At 34.5% G+C, this 16,244-nt stretch overlaps 3 protein-coding genes across 4 annotated transcripts; 1 reads left to right on the forward strand and 2 right to left on the reverse strand.

Annotated features, from left to right (window-relative positions):
- Window positions 1-2,383: 2,383 nt before the first annotated feature.
- On the reverse strand, window positions 2,384-5,472 carry LOC118052716 (L10-interacting MYB domain-containing protein). The gene is made up of 3 exons (XM_035063735.2): window positions 5,316-5,472; window positions 3,503-3,838; window positions 2,384-3,425 (listed from the first exon to the last, which is right to left on the reverse strand). The coding sequence occupies exons 2-3, from the start codon at window positions 3,830-3,832 to the stop codon at window positions 2,823-2,825; spliced, it is 933 nt and encodes a 310-aa protein (XP_034919626.1). The 5' UTR covers window positions 3,833-3,838; window positions 5,316-5,472; the 3' UTR covers window positions 2,384-2,822.
- A 1,697-nt stretch (window positions 5,473-7,169) lies between these two features.
- On the forward strand, window positions 7,170-10,564 carry LOC118052717 (endoglucanase 2). The gene is made up of 6 exons (XM_035063736.2): window positions 7,170-7,603; window positions 7,957-8,243; window positions 8,611-9,045; window positions 9,442-9,580; window positions 9,702-9,868; window positions 9,991-10,564. The coding sequence occupies exons 1-6, from the start codon at window positions 7,393-7,395 to the stop codon at window positions 10,321-10,323; spliced, it is 1,572 nt and encodes a 523-aa protein (XP_034919627.1). The 5' UTR covers window positions 7,170-7,392; the 3' UTR covers window positions 10,324-10,564.
- Window positions 10,565-12,711: 2,147 nt separating this feature from the next.
- LOC118052718 (cytokinin riboside 5'-monophosphate phosphoribohydrolase LOG1) lies at window positions 12,712-15,142 on the reverse strand. 2 transcript variants are annotated; one of them, XM_035063738.2, is made up of 7 exons: window positions 14,831-15,142; window positions 14,315-14,412; window positions 14,181-14,211; window positions 13,994-14,093; window positions 13,690-13,760; window positions 13,128-13,271; window positions 12,712-13,046 (listed from the first exon to the last, which is right to left on the reverse strand). In XM_035063738.2, the coding sequence occupies exons 1-7, from the start codon at window positions 14,963-14,965 to the stop codon at window positions 12,951-12,953; spliced, it is 675 nt and encodes a 224-aa protein (XP_034919629.1). In that variant the 5' UTR covers window positions 14,966-15,142; the 3' UTR covers window positions 12,712-12,950. The 2 variants fall into 2 exon arrangements, with proteins under 2 accessions (XP_034919629.1, XP_034919628.1); XM_035063737.2 differs by having other exon boundaries at window positions 14,315-14,421; window positions 14,831-15,141.
- Between the last annotated feature and the right edge of the window lie 1,102 nt (window positions 15,143-16,244).

A 16,244-nucleotide genomic window follows, 5' to 3' on the forward strand; every position in this document is an offset into this window, starting at 1 on the left:
AATTTAGTTTATTAAAAAAACTTTGAAATAATTAAAAATTTTATTTACCCTTGAGGTAAAAAAAAAAAAAAAACTAGAATTGTTGATCATGGGTTTTTTTTTTCACATTTTATAATACAATAGAAATATGATTATACCTTTATAAAAGACAAAAATTAAGGCATGCATTTAGGGTATTTGTGTACTTTCATGATGGTTTTTCATTGTGATTTTCAAGTTCATGAAGGACATTTTGGTATTTTTAAGTTAAAAAATTATTTTTTTATTCAAAAAATTAATGTTGTTGTGACGGTTTGAAACAAAGAAAGGGGGAGGATTTGTGTGATTTTTCAACTTGAATTCTTGTTGATTTTATCAATAAAATTGTATAATTAGAGTAATTAACTTAGTTGAACAAATTTAGAGGAGTGATTTTAGTGTTGTGAGTGTTTTAGAAGAAGAAATTCAGGTTGAGGTTTGAAAAGGGAGGAAAAGAAAACTTGATTTTTCTTGCATTTTTTCCTTGAATCCTTATCAAAGTAAGGTAAAGAACATGCTCCAAGTGTTTATTTTCTCTAATTTTATGTTTTGATGAAGGAATTGAATTATCATGATTATGTAAAATTGTGGGTTTGTGAATTAATTATGGGAATAATGTAAATTATGATCAAAAGAAAGCATGAATTATAATTGGGTAAATGTTTAATTTTAAATACAAAAAACAAATTTTTTTTTTTTTTATTAGAGGTTTGGATCAAATAGGAAGATTTGAGAGATTTAAGGTTTTAATGTAATTGTTTAGAAATCGTGGGAAAATATAGGCTTATAAATGTTAATAGATGAATTGAGTAAGGTATTTTTAAAGAGAGAAGAAAAATCCCCACTTTCTTTTTTAAAATGAATTTCAACAAAGAAAAAGAAAATTGAGACAATTGAGATTTGATAAAATTGTTTAGAAATTTTACCAAAATTATAGATAATTAATGTTGATAGGTTAATTGAATAATGATTTTTTGTAAAAATTGAGAAAAATTCTCACATTCTTTCCTTGTTGAAGTTTGGCCATGACATATTAAAAAAAAAAGGAGGGGGGGGGAGAGGTTTTGATTTGGACTTCGTTAATATAAAAGGGTGGTTTTAGATGAATTAAGTGAATCATTTGAGAGTTTAGGGATTTATATTGATAAAAATAATTAAAAAGTGCATTTTATCCTTCTTAATTTAAAAGTTCAACCTAACTTATTTAAGAGTATTGGATTTAATTAAAAAAATATATAACTAGAGTCAGAATTGTACTGGTTTAAATGAATAAGCAATGATATGGTAAATTGTGTTGGTATAAAAAAAAACACAAGACCTAATCAGCAACAAGAAACCTTTTCATGCGTACAAGAACCAAGTAGGTGTTTAACACTTTGAAGTTACTTAGTCGCTTATTTTAAATTATTGCAAAAGCTATTTTCTTATATAGTAATTTTAGTATAAAGTCATGAAATAAAGAAGTAGCTTAATGCCTTGTTGAATGAACGAGTTCAAAAAATTATTTCATTGTTAATAGGTGTATGGATATGATGATTTCTTAGTTAAGATAAATATTGTCATTACAAATGGGTAATTTATGAAAAAATAATTTTTTGGCTAATGGGATAAGTGTAATGGATAATTATAGAATTTAATTGATTTAAATTGAAGTTACATATGTGGGTTTGTTAAAGATATATATATATGTGTGTGTGTGTAAATTTATTTCTAATTTGGAAATCATATTCAAAACTGATGAAATCATTATCATTTTTTTAAAATTTTTTATGAATTTATCATAATTTTACGCCCCAAATTCAGGTTTTGAAACTTCCGAGCCTCTGCCAAAATGCTAATTCAGATTATAATAAGAGTTTGTCTGCAAAGACGTAAGATTCCGTGCTACATCATCCCGGTTCATGATGATAGTGATTTTCATTATCTTCCACCTGGCTTTGTTAGACTGAATCTTTAATAATGTTGCTCGGAGTGCTTCTGATTTCTGAGGCATGACACAAAATACGCACTTTGTAGATTTTGTTCTTAGTCATCGCCATCAGCCAGATTTTGACAAGTCGAGTTTCATGTTAGGGATAGAAAATTGGTGCGCCATAGAGAAATTTTCCAAGAGCATCTCTTACATCAGCCTAGCTGGTAGATTGACCTTCAAGTTAGCATGCCGTGGCCCAATTGGGATAAGTGAAGTTCATGAGCAAAATTAACACCCGCAGTTAGCGCTCCTCTGTAATGAACCTTCATACCAAGTAAAGAAGATCACTGCCAAGTCGATCCACAAAGAGGGAAAACCCTAACCCGGGACATGGTATATAATGCTTATCCATAACCCCAATTTTTTTAAAAAATCAAAGAAAGTCAACGAAAATGAATAGAATTGGAGAATGAATGGAATATAATGCCTATCCACAAGCAGCTCGATACTTTCCTTACTGTTAATAGGTCAACCTACAGGTCAATCGAGATTTTTTTCCTTTTACCTAATCTTCTTTCAACCGTTGCAGGTCTGTATTTTAAAACCATGGCTATAAGGCTCTCCACCACCCGCAATGGAAAACACCACTAACACAAGGCACCAGGATTGCTAATACGGTCCAAGCGCCTTGTGGGTGGTGATAATCACAGATCAATCACGAATAACCGAAAGTTCCTAGCAGCGTGCTAGCCTTGCCACTACTAAAACCCATGTACATCAAGATTTTAAGCCATGATATGGATATTCTTGCTACTTAAAACTAAGAGTGGCAGTAAAGATCTTAGAGAGAGCAAAACGACGAGGGGCGGGGGGTTTAAAAATGACATATGCCTTAACCTACAAAATGATTATATCTACCACACTTGCCCTGCAACCAAGTCAACCGAAGGTCATCACCTTTCAGAGAGAGAAAGGTCTCTCGTAAGGTGGGGTCTTCAAAAAGGTCCAAAGCTGCAAAGTAAAGTTGCTGGTCAATCTTTTGAATCTCATCCAGAGCTTCAATACAATTAGTTATGGTAAATCTCTCCTCATCTTGTCTTGCAGCAACTTCCCTCCACTTTGAAGCAGATACCATCTCCAACAAGGCTTCTGCCATAGCTTCATTAAGTTCTTGATCCCTATTATTCTGCTCTGAAGAAGGTGTCTCAGACCGACGTTTCCTTTTTCTTTCCCCTGCATTCTTCACTGCCTTTTCTGATGATACAGAATTTCCTTTCGATAATTTTGATGATGATGATGGATCTTCGGAACGAGAGGTTCCGCCATCTGGCCATGAAATTCTACCTGCAATATCATTTCCAACAGATTTGTCCAAGCCCTCAAAGTGACTTGATTGGGCATACTTCCCATCAGCTGATGTATCTGTGAAAATCTTGCAGAGTTGCTCATATATGGGACAGTCCTTGACTTTAACTGTCTCAGGCCTAGGTTGTGCCTGTAAGTAGAAGATATCAGAATGCAAAATAAGATGATCAAGAAGTAAAACAGGGTAACTGCAGGAAAGAAACACACCCCAAAAGAATCTTCCCACAAATCAAATCCAACACCACAGGGATCCACCAAAGCAAATTCATTTCGAGCAAATGCTGACTTCACATTATTGAATCGTGTCCGCAGTACATCAAGGTGCTTTCTCAGTTGATTGTTATTAAATTTTGAACCCGTCTCCTTGTTGAATTCATCACGTATGTGATTCCAAGTTTTCTTGTCAAATACATTATTTGGTCTGTTTCCTAACTGAATCTGCTGCACTACCAAGTCTGCAAATATCCTATCAAGGGATGGTGTCCACCTTGTTCTAAAACGTTCTTGCTTAGATTGATTACCAGTTTCACCTTCCATGTACAACTACATAAAGCACATTTGAAGTCAGAAAAACAGCTACCAACAAGATTATCAGAAACTCTCCAGTTGAAAAGAAGATTGTTCAAATGCAAAGATAACAAAATAACAATCAGGTTCCAGGCCAAACATGGATCGGAAAACATAATACTGAATACTGTTAAATAAATCCATATATCTAATCTTAATGGACTAAATAAATCCATCAACATCATATATCGACTCCCAATCGACTAAATAAGAGTATGTTTCGCATGAATTGTAAAAAAGACTTTTGACTTCGAGTCATAATTCAAAAGGTTGTTTTTCATAAATAACTCCTAACAAAAATAAGTTAAAATAAAGTATGTTTGGTAAAAATTACTCAAAGCAACTTTTGTAAAGAATAGATGTAGTAGTATAAATTAGAATTCACAAGTGAAAAGTTATTTCTAACCACACATATTTATGACTTTTTTATGAGTCAATAATTAAAAAACAACTTTAATCAATTTTCAAAAGTCATACCAAACAACACATAAATCCATCCAAAACGATCATATGATTAACAAGAATCACACATGCACAAATCTATCATAATTATTCCCAGAACTTGTAATCATCCCCTCAAGTTAAATTCTGAATCAAACAATTCCTCAATACACACATAAGACCATCAATGGAGTTCCCCCTGTAAACATACACGGTCACAAAACAGCATCATTTGTCAACAACATCAACAACTCCACAATTTCACATTCTGCTTTCTAACTTCACTCTTCGTCCATCAGTTTTGCCACAAATCACATAAGTTCAAAATTCTGTTTCTTATCAATAACACTAAGATCCACAAGAATCGAAAATTTTAATCAAAATAAATAAATAAACATATCTTCTTTTCAAATGCATCACATTGAAATGTTAAAAACTACAAGTTTCTAGGCTAATGAACTCATCATTACGGAGCGCTACGGTCATGGAGTGCCGCAACATCACATGAATCACTCTTCGTCCATCAGTTTTGCCACAAATCACATAATTTCAAAATTCGGTTTCTTATCAATAACACTAAGATCCACGAGCATCGAAAATTTTAATCAAAATAAATAAATGAACATATCTTCTTTTCAAATGCATCACATTGAAATGTTAAAAACTACAAGTTTCTAGGCTAATAAACTCATCATTACGGAGCGCTGCGGTCATGGAGTGCCGCAACATCACACGATTCACAGAATTGTATTAATTCAAATTAACTCCTAAAACTCAAAACTTACACACAGATGCTCAGTTTTAGTGACGCGTCTGCTCGCATTCATGGACTTCTTAATCACGATATTAACAACAGTTATAATTGTAATTAACCTTTCAAAATACATTCTTTGCTAATAAATCTATATGTTCTAGCCATTTTGATTACCTAATTGTTCGCCTGATTAAACCCTAAACGAGAGCAAAAATAAACAGAGTAAAAGTTAATTGCTCGTGATCAAAGGCAAGGTACCTGATCGGCAGGAAATTAACAGGAAGCCAGAGAATGGAGAGTGAGAGAGGCGTCTCTCCGTCGGTCTTGGCGGAAATAATAAACTAGGTTAAAAAGAGGAAGAAGGAATTTACCTTTTAATTGTTTGCTTAAAAAACTGGTGCCTGGAATTGGTGTTGAGTGATTGATTAATCAGGTGCGATGGAATTGGAGAGAGACAAATACATGTCAATAGCTGATTGGTTGTTTCTTGGGCTTTGATAGTGGCAAGTTTTACACGTTGGAGGTGACTCGACCATGGAAACGGCCGCGTTTGGGACTTTGCTCCCTATCTTGATAAATAACGGATCCACAGCCTAATTACAAAATAAGATTGAATTAATCGAATTATCTAAAGTATTTATAAAAACTGACTTGAAACTAATTAAACTGAACAGGTTTTTGAATATTTTTTTATTAAAAAATGATAAAAATTTGGTTAATTTTAGTACAATTTAAAAGCTAAAACCGTTAAATTATAAATTTATCTAAAAACATTTTTAACGTTGAATAAATAAAAAATATTTATTTCCCCATCAAGTCTCTGCAATTTAGAACTATAACATGAAAAGTAAATATATAGGGAAATTATTCATGCCCAAATTTCTTTAGCAACACAATAATGCAGCCCTTTAAACAAAATTAGGACTCTCTCTGCCCAGGGCATTTCTCAACTGTCATTTATGCTCTCTCCTAAAAAACTATAGAAAAACTACGAGTTTGAACCTCTTATTTATAATAAAAAGAAAAAAGAAAAAACTTTCTTGCTATTAATAATAATTGAAGAAGCCCTGCTGAAGTAAAAGTTTTAGGTATAAATTTCATAATATTATAGTTGTAAAATTCGATTCGGTGATTGTCAAGGATAAAAGAGTTAATTCGAGTTTAATATTTATTTTTATTTTTAAATAATATTAAAATTATATCATTTTAATAAAAATAAATAAATGGGTTTAGATTGTATTTTACTCAATTCAATTAATTTATAGATTAATTTAAGTTTTTAACAAGGTTAAGTTCAATCAATTCCTTATTATATTTATTTTTCAACTCAAATTAGTCTAATTTCATAATTAACCGAGATCTATAAATAAATCAAACTAAACCGGGTTAAGTTTTATAACCATTTTATACTTTGAGCTAGCAAAATATATCTCATCTTCTTGGACCTCAACATTTACCACAAAACAGGGGGTCACGCTTTACCAACTCTTTTAATAGTCTGTCTCTTTCTCTGAAATGGACACCACACCAACATCCTGGGTGCCATCTTCTTGTCACTGAAGCCCATAGCCATTACTGGCGTTTGCTTTAAAAACACAGCTGACCATCACAAATCAGCTTCAAAGAATAAACAGATCCACAGTCCTTATCGTGCACCTGTTTTCAGTGACCCGATTGAACGGTCCATATAGAACGGGTCCCATTATTAAACGGCAGACACGAGTCCTCTCTCTTGACCAAGTCAACATCCATCTCTGATTTCACGAAGGGAAACTTACAAAACTTAAAGAGAACAAGAAAAAATTATTACCTAGCCATTGTACTGTCAGTCACATTTCATTTCAGTCCTTATACTTTATGTTTTTTTTAATATTTGTATACTTTATAACACTAAAGAAATTCTTAAAAAAAGAGTAATTAACAGGCACCTTCCCTTGAGCTATAGGATCATAAACCTATGGAGACCAAAATGAAAACTGTTGAATCATAGTTTTTACTAGGAAAATAATAATACGACTGTCGGTGTCTCGTTTTGTGCCGAAGACTAGAGGCAAAAGGTTAATTAACTATTTAATTAAAAATCTAACTTAACCGCAGCTTGATAAGTAGGATTCTGGCGCCTAAAGCAACCATCTTATCAACTACTATCATTTCGCTTTTCATGTGATAACAAACACCTTGAACACAACACCCAAAAGCCACCCCAAATTTCGTCCTTGCATTGCTTAATGCAAGCACACGGGGAGTGCCCTTTATCGTAGAATTTCATTTTCTTCAGATATGGACGTTAAGGATTTGATCTTGATTTGGTTTTGAGTGATTTAGTTCTGTTAAAATGAGAGTGAAACCAAGTTCTAGAGGTTGCTGTTGGTGGTTTTTGGTGGTAGTAACATTGGCATTGGTTTATGATGCCATTGTTTATACAGTCCAAAAGAAAACTGAGAAATCTGAAGGGGCTGCTCCTATTACAGGGCCTCCTGGTGCTATTGAGAAGAAATATGCTGATGCTCTGAAAATTGCTGTGCAATTCTTTGACATTCAAAGATGTATGTTCTCTTTCCCTTACTTTAGTTTCAGTCACTATTCTATACTCGAAGCATTCTTTTTGTTGAACACATGATTATAATTCTGATTGTTTAAAGTTAAAACACAATGTAAGGAAGCAACGAAAGGGACTGGGATTTGGTTTTGATTGTTGTTGTTTTGAATTGATAGCACAAGTTAGGATCTTTTCTTGAGCTAGGAAGCCTTGTTTTATCTATCTTTGATTTGATTACTTAGAAATTTTGTCTTGGTAACTCTGGTTGTGTCTATTTTCATTGCATTGCAATCTTCTGTACCTTGTAATTATCTTTCTGGTCATGAATGTTAACACTAAGATGATAATTAATTAATCCAGCTGGCGAGTTGGGATATAGTAACAAGTTTAGTTGGAGAGGGGATTCAGCTCTTACAGATGGAAGTCAAGCGAAATTGGATCTTTCAAAAGGCATGTATGATGCTGGGGATCTTATGAAGTTTGGTTTTCCAATGGCCTTTACTGCTACAGTACTTTCATGGGCCATCCTTGAGTATGGAGGTCAAATGGCTGAAGTGAATCAGTTGGATCCGGCACAAGATTCGCTCAAATGGATCACTGACTACCTTATCAATGCGCATCCTGAAGAGAATGTGCTCTACGTTCAAGTTAGTTCCTTTTCCATAGCCTCTAAATGTTTCTATTTTGAGTCATGATGTTATTTGCAAGCCTTAGTAAGCTATACTCAGAGCACTTGAAGTGGAAGAAACTTGAAATTTATGCTGATTGTCTGGGGGTATTTAAGTTCCAGAGTTTGGCATTCTTCTTTGTCATTGTCAAGGCTTTCCCTGAAACTGGAATCTTATTGTTGGAGAAAAAAATCAAACTAGTCTAGTGAGCCATTTGATCAAGGTAGTGATGAATCAAAGTGTGAGCTGCAACCTTCCCTAGAGCTATGCTAGGAACTTTATCTTTCATCTGCAGAATCCTGGATATGAACAATTTCTTATATGATCAGCTATCATTTTGGAACAGGTTGGTGACCCTGAAATTGATCATGGTTGTTGGGAAAGACCTGAAGTTATGAGTGAAAAGAGGCCCCTTACTCAGATTAACACATCTTCTCCTGGGACAGAAGTTGCAGCTGAAACTGCAGCAGCTTTGGCTTCAGCATCTTTGGTGTTTAAATCTGATTCCAGGTATTCAAGCACGCTGCTTAAGCATGCTAAAGAGCTGTTTACTTTTGCCGACAAATATAGAGGTTCTTACAGTGAAAGTATCCCAGAAGTTTCCACGTATTACAACTCAACAGGATACGGGGATGAGCTCTTGTGGGCAGCTAGTTGGCTCTATCATGCAACGGGGGATAAATCATATCTTCAGTATGTGACTGGGAAAAACGGTGAAGTCTTCGCACAATGGGAAAGTGCAACATGGTTCAGTTGGGATAACAAACTTGCAGGAACACAGGTATCTGTCATGTTCCAAGAAACTGGATGTAAATTTTATCCCCCTTTTCTTTTAATCTTAGGACATGTTCTATATTTGGCATACGTATGTTTAAAGCATACTGATTTCATTCCAAGACAGAGTTATGTTCTTTTACTTTTAATTTATGCCAAAATTTACTAGATTATTGGCGTGATTTGTGTTCATTGGTTCTCTTTCCTGAAGGTACCATCTCTAAAATTTCTCAAGTCAAGATCCTCGTTTGTTTGGAATGTGTTCAGATATAGATGATGGGCTAATTTCTTGGAAACTAAGATACCTTGCACTAGGCCTTGAACTGGAAAGTACATTTCTTCAACAACATTTGAAATACAGATGTCCTTTCTTAAGAGAACAATTCATTTATTCTGGATGCAGGTTTTGCTGTCGAGACTAACTTTCTTTGGCAACAAAGACACCTCAAACTCGGGCCTTCAGATGTATAGAAAAACAGCCGAGGCTGTTATGTGCAGTCTCATCCCAGATTCTCCAACGGCCACACAGAGTAGAACAGATAGTAATATTCTTTTTCAAAGCCACCTAATTTTCTTGATATTCAAAATGTGTGGCACATGTTCAAAGTTTTAATAAAATTTTATACCCATTTACCGTGGCCTTATTTCCACTTATTGGTGCAGGTGGTCTTATATGGGTCAGTGAATGGAATGCTTTGCAGCATCCCGTTGCTTCTGCATTTTTAGCTTCTCTTTACAGCGATTACATGCATAGTTCAGGAACTGCAAAGCTATCCTGCAATGGATATTCATATAAACCATCAGATCTTCGGAAATTTGCTAGATCCCAGGTAGGTTGCCCATGTTATATTTGTTTCATACATGGTGTAGGCTTTAGGATGTGACGAATTACCATGTCCAAGAGCCATGATTACTTGCAAACCTGATAATGCTGTATTACCTTACTTTTTAGGCTGATTATGTCTTGGGAAATAATCCTATGAAGATGAGCTTTCTTGTTGGGTATGGCGAGAATTATCCACAATATGTGCATCATAGGGGAGCTTCAATCCCAGCTGATGCAAAAACTGGTTGCAAAGATGGCTGGACATGGCTTGAAAGAAAGGAACCTAATCCCAACGTAGCAACTGGAGCACTTGTTGGTGGTCCCTTCTTAAATGAAACATTTGTCGATGATCGCAACAATTCAATGCAGGCAGAGCCAACCACCTATAACGGTGCTGTGATTGTTGGCCTCCTCTCAGGTCTTGTCACCACTTCTTCTGCAGTTCCATCTTTCACCTAAATCAATCCTGGTATATAATTAGGTACACATTGTTTGTATCGTATTAGCTGTGGTCGTGAGATGTTCACTTCAAATTAGTGTTCAATAGCTTGTTTCATACAATTAAGTTTGAGACAAGATTCTAGCGCATGGAGCTCTTTTCCCTTGTTCTGGAGGGAGGGCCCTGAATATAAATGTTCTTCTAGCAGTATTTTTCTGCCAGTTTTGTTGAAATTATATGGTGTTCTGCTCTTTTGCTTTATGTATTCTCTTCCGCTTTGTTACTTCTTAATAGACTCTGAAATTTCTAAAACTTCTGCTATATCAAAACCGAAAGAAACCAAGGCAGGATCTTCTTAAGAGCAGTGCAGCACAGGAAAAAAAGAAGGAAAGAAACTTCCCGTTGCTGATTAGAAACTAAAGCTAACCCTTTGGCAAACTTGATCCATGATACTCACAAAATAATTAATTAAAACTAAATTCTGAAAACGTGTTGGATAAAAGTCTTCAGACTGATTAAGGTGGCGTTTTGTTCATGGAATGGTATGATTTGGCTCAACATGTCCAATGGGCAGCAGAAGGGGTGTAAAGTCAGATAAAGCCGTGTAGTTTCACATTTGAGAACTATGATGGGACGAATCTTTGTTTCAATTCAAGCCTCTCCCTCCCTTCACCCACTCTGACGAAGGCAAGATTTAATTCCAAGTTTGTGGTGCGCAGCCAGAATACTTTATCACTAAGGTTAGTTGGCAGATTCGCGATTTTCACTTACTGAGGAAAGACAAAAAGGAAACCATGCACGTTATGCAAGAACAGGTTTTGAAGCAACAATCCAGGCTACGAGAAAGGTTGCATCTTCCCGGAAGATTTGGTGATTACTTTCGTACCAAGCTCATGACTCGTATGCAATTGTTGACGGAGACTCCCTGAAGAAGCATTGTCATTTTCCACCAGCAATACGAGCACTGAACTCCCACGTTACTATCAAGTATATGCTTGTCCAACAACAGAAAGCACAATAGAAAAAGAGGTTGAAAGAACAACTCAATTGGGCTGATTGAATACTCATGTTCATACTAATTTAATGCAATCAAAGATCCTTTGCAAAATATTTTATCTATGGCCACTAGATGCCATCTCCACCAGAAATCATGACCCACCATTGTTGATAACTATGGAGTTCAAAAAGGTCCTCTCCTTTTGGTTTCCATTCACGACCCAACAGAAACTTCTAGGAAAATGCCATTTCCACATGTGAGCACTAACATGTACATCGTCCCTAGGCCCTTATCTGCAACACCAACAGTTATCATCACCAAGAGTCAAGAGCAAGGAGCAAAGCAGCTGTACTATCCACCATTCCTTTCCTCCTTCCTCTTGTGCACGAGTCACTTGTCTATGGCCCTTCTTGGTACGATCAGGATAGGTGTCCTTGTTCCTTCAATTATTCACTTGAACAGCTTGGTCTTCTGAATCCTTTGACTCCCAAGCACCCCACCTAGCAAGATTCCTGCGTAAAGTCTCCATCTAGATGACAAAAAAATCTTTTCCGCAAACCATTCTGTGCTTTGCCTTATCACAATACCTTACGTTTGTTAGGACTTATCATTCAAGATGTTTCTTTACATTAAGGATGTTTTTTTGTGAAGTGCTTCTGAAATATACAAAATAAAATTAGAAAGCACACACATCACTTTAAGTCCTTTGCAGCCTAAGAAAAATAGCAATTTCAACTATGTCATTTTCTATACGGCATCTACATAAAGTATATCCTTATATTCTCTATTTTAAAAATGCCATTTATTTTCATCTTTATTGTTTTTGTTTTTTTTCTGTTTTGAAATAGTAACAAAATATCACGTCTTGTCTATACTTGAAATCTGTTTAAGCTTTTATTTTTTGATATTTTTAGAAAGTGTGTTAGTCTTAAAAAAGTTAAATTGATATTTTTTTAATTGTTTTTTAATAATTTTAATTTACTAATATTAAAAATATTTTTAAATAAAAACACATAATGCACACAGTACTGATCACCCCCTTATAGCATATCAGGGAAAAAGAAGGGGCATAAACTCGATATTTGAGACCAGAACAGGATTAATTCGTACTCAAGGAATCAGAAATGGGATCTTTTTAACCAAAAAATCGCACATATATACACCATATATTATAAAGTATACTGTGATATTGATGTGATAAACCAGTAAAGTTTTCTGGGCCAATGCCCTTGTTGATCCTTTTCATGATTTTGTCTTACATAAACATCCCTATCAATCTCCTTTCATGAAATTAATTTATAACAACCCATCGATTGAAGACATACTCTCTCTCTCTCTCTTCTTCTTCTTCTTCTTTTTTTTTTCTTTTATTGGATTAAGCAATTAATATACAAAAACACACAATTAGTACTACCGACATAGGAAACTAGTAATAATTAAACTCACTGGTAAAACTCTAATTCAAAAATAAAATAAAAATAATGACAAAAAACAAGAAAAAAATTTAAAATTAAAATTAAAAATCATATCATCATCCACACACACAGCTAACTAAAAGAAACTGTGGTGGCACTTCTTAATGGAGCTCACATCTTCCAAAATCTATGGTCAATATTTCTTCTCCATCTTGTTTAGGAGTTTCTGATCAAGTCAGCGAGAGATATCAGACTTTATTGTGTAGCCCAGTTGCTGCTCCATCTCCCAACTTAGCTTCGACGCCACCCCAGAATGCTCAGCTTCATAATCCTATATGTATACAAAAATCAAATGAGAAATGGACGGTCTAGACCATGTTGACTGTATTAAAGAAGATAAACAAATTTTGACCTCAAGCTTGCACATGAGTTCATGGGCAGTGTGGGCTGAAACAATAATGTGTCGGGCAGCTGGTGTTACGAATCCTTCATCGACAGCCTTGTCTATGAACGATAGAAGTGAGTTGTAGTACCCATCAACATTCAACAGCCCCACCTGAAAGTTGAAACCAAAAAAAAAAAAAATAAAGTTAATGTTTCTTTTACTCTCTTACCCTCTTTTATAGTTAAATGTAAAAGTATTTTTGTTTTGTTTGTTCAAGTCCACGTTATCTCCTATTATTTTTCACCGCCTTGACATGATATCACCAAGTAATTATCAAAGAGGAATGCTAATTTCATTGTAAATTCTTTGGAATTGACTTTTTCCAAAAATTCTTTTACATTCAATGTGTAGATTCGATTAACCCGCGTGTAGCTAAAAAAAAAAAAAAACTAAAACTACGTCGTTTTAGTTTTAGTAAAAAATCGGATTAACAAGTTATTGCGTTGAGTTTAACTGGAATAACTTCAATGCTTGGGCAGTGAAATTGAAGATATTTTTTGCATAAATATATGAAGAAGATCTTCAATACCGGTTTATCGTGGATTCCCAATTGAGCCCAAGTGATGACCTCCAAGAGTTCTTCCAAGGTTCCATACCCACCTGTGAGAGGATTTTGAGTTAAATTCACTGTGTCCAATATGGTTACTTGACCGTTGTATCCACAGTTATCTTGAGTTGTAAAATCTTATGAGCTCAATGATCGGCTTGCATTTATTGGTAAATTATAAGAGATTGAGTTGCACTTCAACCAGTACGAGGCAGGCAATTTAAACATCAACATAATTATTGCTCGGAATGTTGATTAATTTCTTATTTTAGGAGTAATTCTGTACCTGGCAAGGCTATAAATGCATCAGCTTGGCGAGCCATTTCAGCTTTGCGTTGGTGCATACCTGATACAGCCCTTACTTCTCCCACAGTCTCCCCTGTAATCTGAAATTACCACATTAAGTAAGTAAGATTCTGCGCTTAGAACCCTTTTCTCCAAGTGATTTTCAGCTGATTAATTAAAGTAACTACCTCTCTTGGCATAAGAGTCTTGGGAATAACTCTGTAACAAAGAAGAGAAAAAAAAAGAGAGAGCTCAAGACAAATACGAGAGGGAGAAGTGACAGAGGGTGAGGGAAGTGGGAAACCAAAGGCAAAAACATTACCCCAAAACATGGCGGCCACCATCATACACAGCTTGAGAGATCAAGCCCATGAGACCAATGCTGCCTCCTCCATAAACCAAGTCAATGTTCCTTTCAACCTGCAAAATCTTTATTAATTTTTTTTAATTAACAAAAATTACGTGTTTAAGTGTAGAATCTACCTGTCCAATATAAAACAATATAATCACAACTATACTCAATTATTTAGATAATTCTTTAGTTTCATTTAATCGAAACAGAGCAGAAAAGGCAGAGGATTGCTCCTGAATGGAGCCCTGCAGGTGCTGATCTTATTGGCCTTTACCAAACTTCTCAGCCTCTTTGACTAAACCTCAAGCTACTTTGCTCAACAGGTGCTGATCTTATATTCTTGATACAATAAATATATGACTCCTGAGAAACGCCCAAGTTGTGTAATTCTTAAGAGAAAACATTGAAGCCTTGACAAGAACATTAGCATAAGCCTGGGATTTAATTTCTGAAGAGAGAGCAAGTACTGAGTAGTAGTATATATACCAGTTGTTTGCCAAGCTGAACAGCAGCATGCTGGTAATTAGGATTCTTGCCAGGGCTGCTGCCACAGAACACACAGACACGTCTAAATCTTGATTTCATCGAAGGCTGACGTTGCTGTTGCTGTGGATTTTCCATGGGTGAAAGTGCTTAATTAGCAAATAATATGTTTTGCTTAAAAGAGGATGGTCGAAGACAAAGAGATAGAAGGAAAGAAAGAAGAGGATGAGAGGAGAATGTGTGTTGTTGTGTTGGGCTATGGGCACCCTATGACTACTGCTTTCTATTGAAAACAAAGGCCGAAAGTAAGGGAAAGAAAAACGTTGCCATTGGCCCCTTTTTATATCGAAAAATGGATGCCCCTCGTCACTCGCACGCTTCACACGTCACCCATATATATATATATATAGCGAAATTCACATTGAATTTTTAAGATGGAGGTTTCACTATCACAAAGAAGAATTATTCATGTGTAGTTGTTTATCTTGACGTTAACATATTACATGTGAATCTCGATTGCATACCGAGGGAAAACACACCAAGCGCTCCGTGCTCTTATGCAAATTTATTAAATCCGGCACCGCCTATAACACGTTCAGTATGTTAACTTGAACAATCCGGGTCAATTCAAGACAAGACAGTATTTTTTTAAAATTAATTAAAATAATATATATTTTTAAAAAAATCAAATCAAATTTTAATTATATCAAAGAAATAACTCATGGCTCTTTGAATTTAATTTAAAATTTAGCTTGGTTTAGGAGTTAACTCGATAACTTATTAATTTAATCTATTAAATCAGATCCAGTTTAATAATAACATTATTTTTTATGTATCATAACTAATAAACTAAATAATAATTTTTTTTTTCACTAATTTTTTAACACGAATATGATTTCAAATTTAATTAACCAAGAATCACATGATTGTTTCTTTTTTTTTACATTAAAGTTCGATCAACTAAATTTTGAATAGCCTATTTGCTAACTATGCCAGATTCTCTCCAATGCATTATTTTCCAAGACAAATGTGAATGTGTTAATTAATGGGAAATCCAATCAACTATATGGACATAATTCAATCAATAAATTCTAAAAATAGCTATTTAAACATACTAAAATATCCTCTCTAATTCGTTATTTTCTGAGAAGTATTCTGATGTGTAAGTTAATGGACACCAACTCTTCAATTGATGTTTAATTGGGATTTGTTGTTTTATATTATTTTTTTCACTTTTTTGTTTTATATTTATTTTCTTTTTATTTTTAATTAATTACGCGGATGGAATGTCACGTGAATATAAGTGCTAACAAGTAAAAAAATAATAAATTTGAATAGAGTCAAAAGACGTCTATTTAGAAGAATTTAACTTTATAAGAGTTGATTGAAATAAAGCATGGACAGAAATAAAAAATAT

Source organism: Populus alba, chromosome 2 (assembly GCF_005239225.2).
Source record: "Populus alba chromosome 2, ASM523922v2, whole genome shotgun sequence".
Classification (NCBI taxonomy): domain Eukaryota; kingdom Viridiplantae; phylum Streptophyta; class Magnoliopsida; order Malpighiales; family Salicaceae; genus Populus; species Populus alba.

What these genes read in the sequence shown, in the direction of transcription:
- LOC118052717 (XM_035063736.2), top strand. Translation starts at nt 7,393, where the DNA reads ATGAGAGTGAAACCAAGTTCTAGAGGTTGCTGTTGGTGGTTTTTGGTG. An exon ending in ATTCTTTGACATTCAAAGAT is followed by an intron (nt 7,604 to 7,956) that starts GTATGTTCTCTT and finishes TAATTAATCCAG; the next exon opens with CTGGCGAGTTGGGATATAGT. An exon ending in GGAAATTTGCTAGATCCCAG is followed by an intron (nt 9,869 to 9,990) that starts GTAGGTTGCCCA and finishes CTTACTTTTTAG; the next exon opens with GCTGATTATGTCTTGGGAAA.
- LOC118052716 (XM_035063735.2), bottom strand. Translation starts at nt 3,832, where the DNA reads ATGGAAGGTGAAACTGGTAATCAATCTAAGCAAGAACGTTTTAGAACA. An exon ending in TGTGGGAAGATTCTTTTGGG is followed by an intron (nt 3,426 to 3,502) that starts GTGTGTTTCTTT and finishes TTCTACTTACAG; the next exon opens with GCACAACCTAGGCCTGAGAC.
- LOC118052718 (XM_035063737.2), bottom strand. Translation starts at nt 14,965, where the DNA reads ATGGAAAATCCACAGCAACAGCAACGTCAGCCTTCGATGAAATCAAGA. An exon ending in GGTGGCCGCCATGTTTTGGG is followed by an intron (nt 14,212 to 14,314) that starts GTAATGTTTTTG and finishes TCTTTGTTACAG; the next exon opens with AGTTATTCCCAAGACTCTTA. An exon ending in AGACTCTTATGCCAAGAGAG is followed by an intron (nt 14,094 to 14,180) that starts GTAGTTACTTTA and finishes TGGTAATTTCAG; the next exon opens with ATTACAGGGGAGACTGTGGG.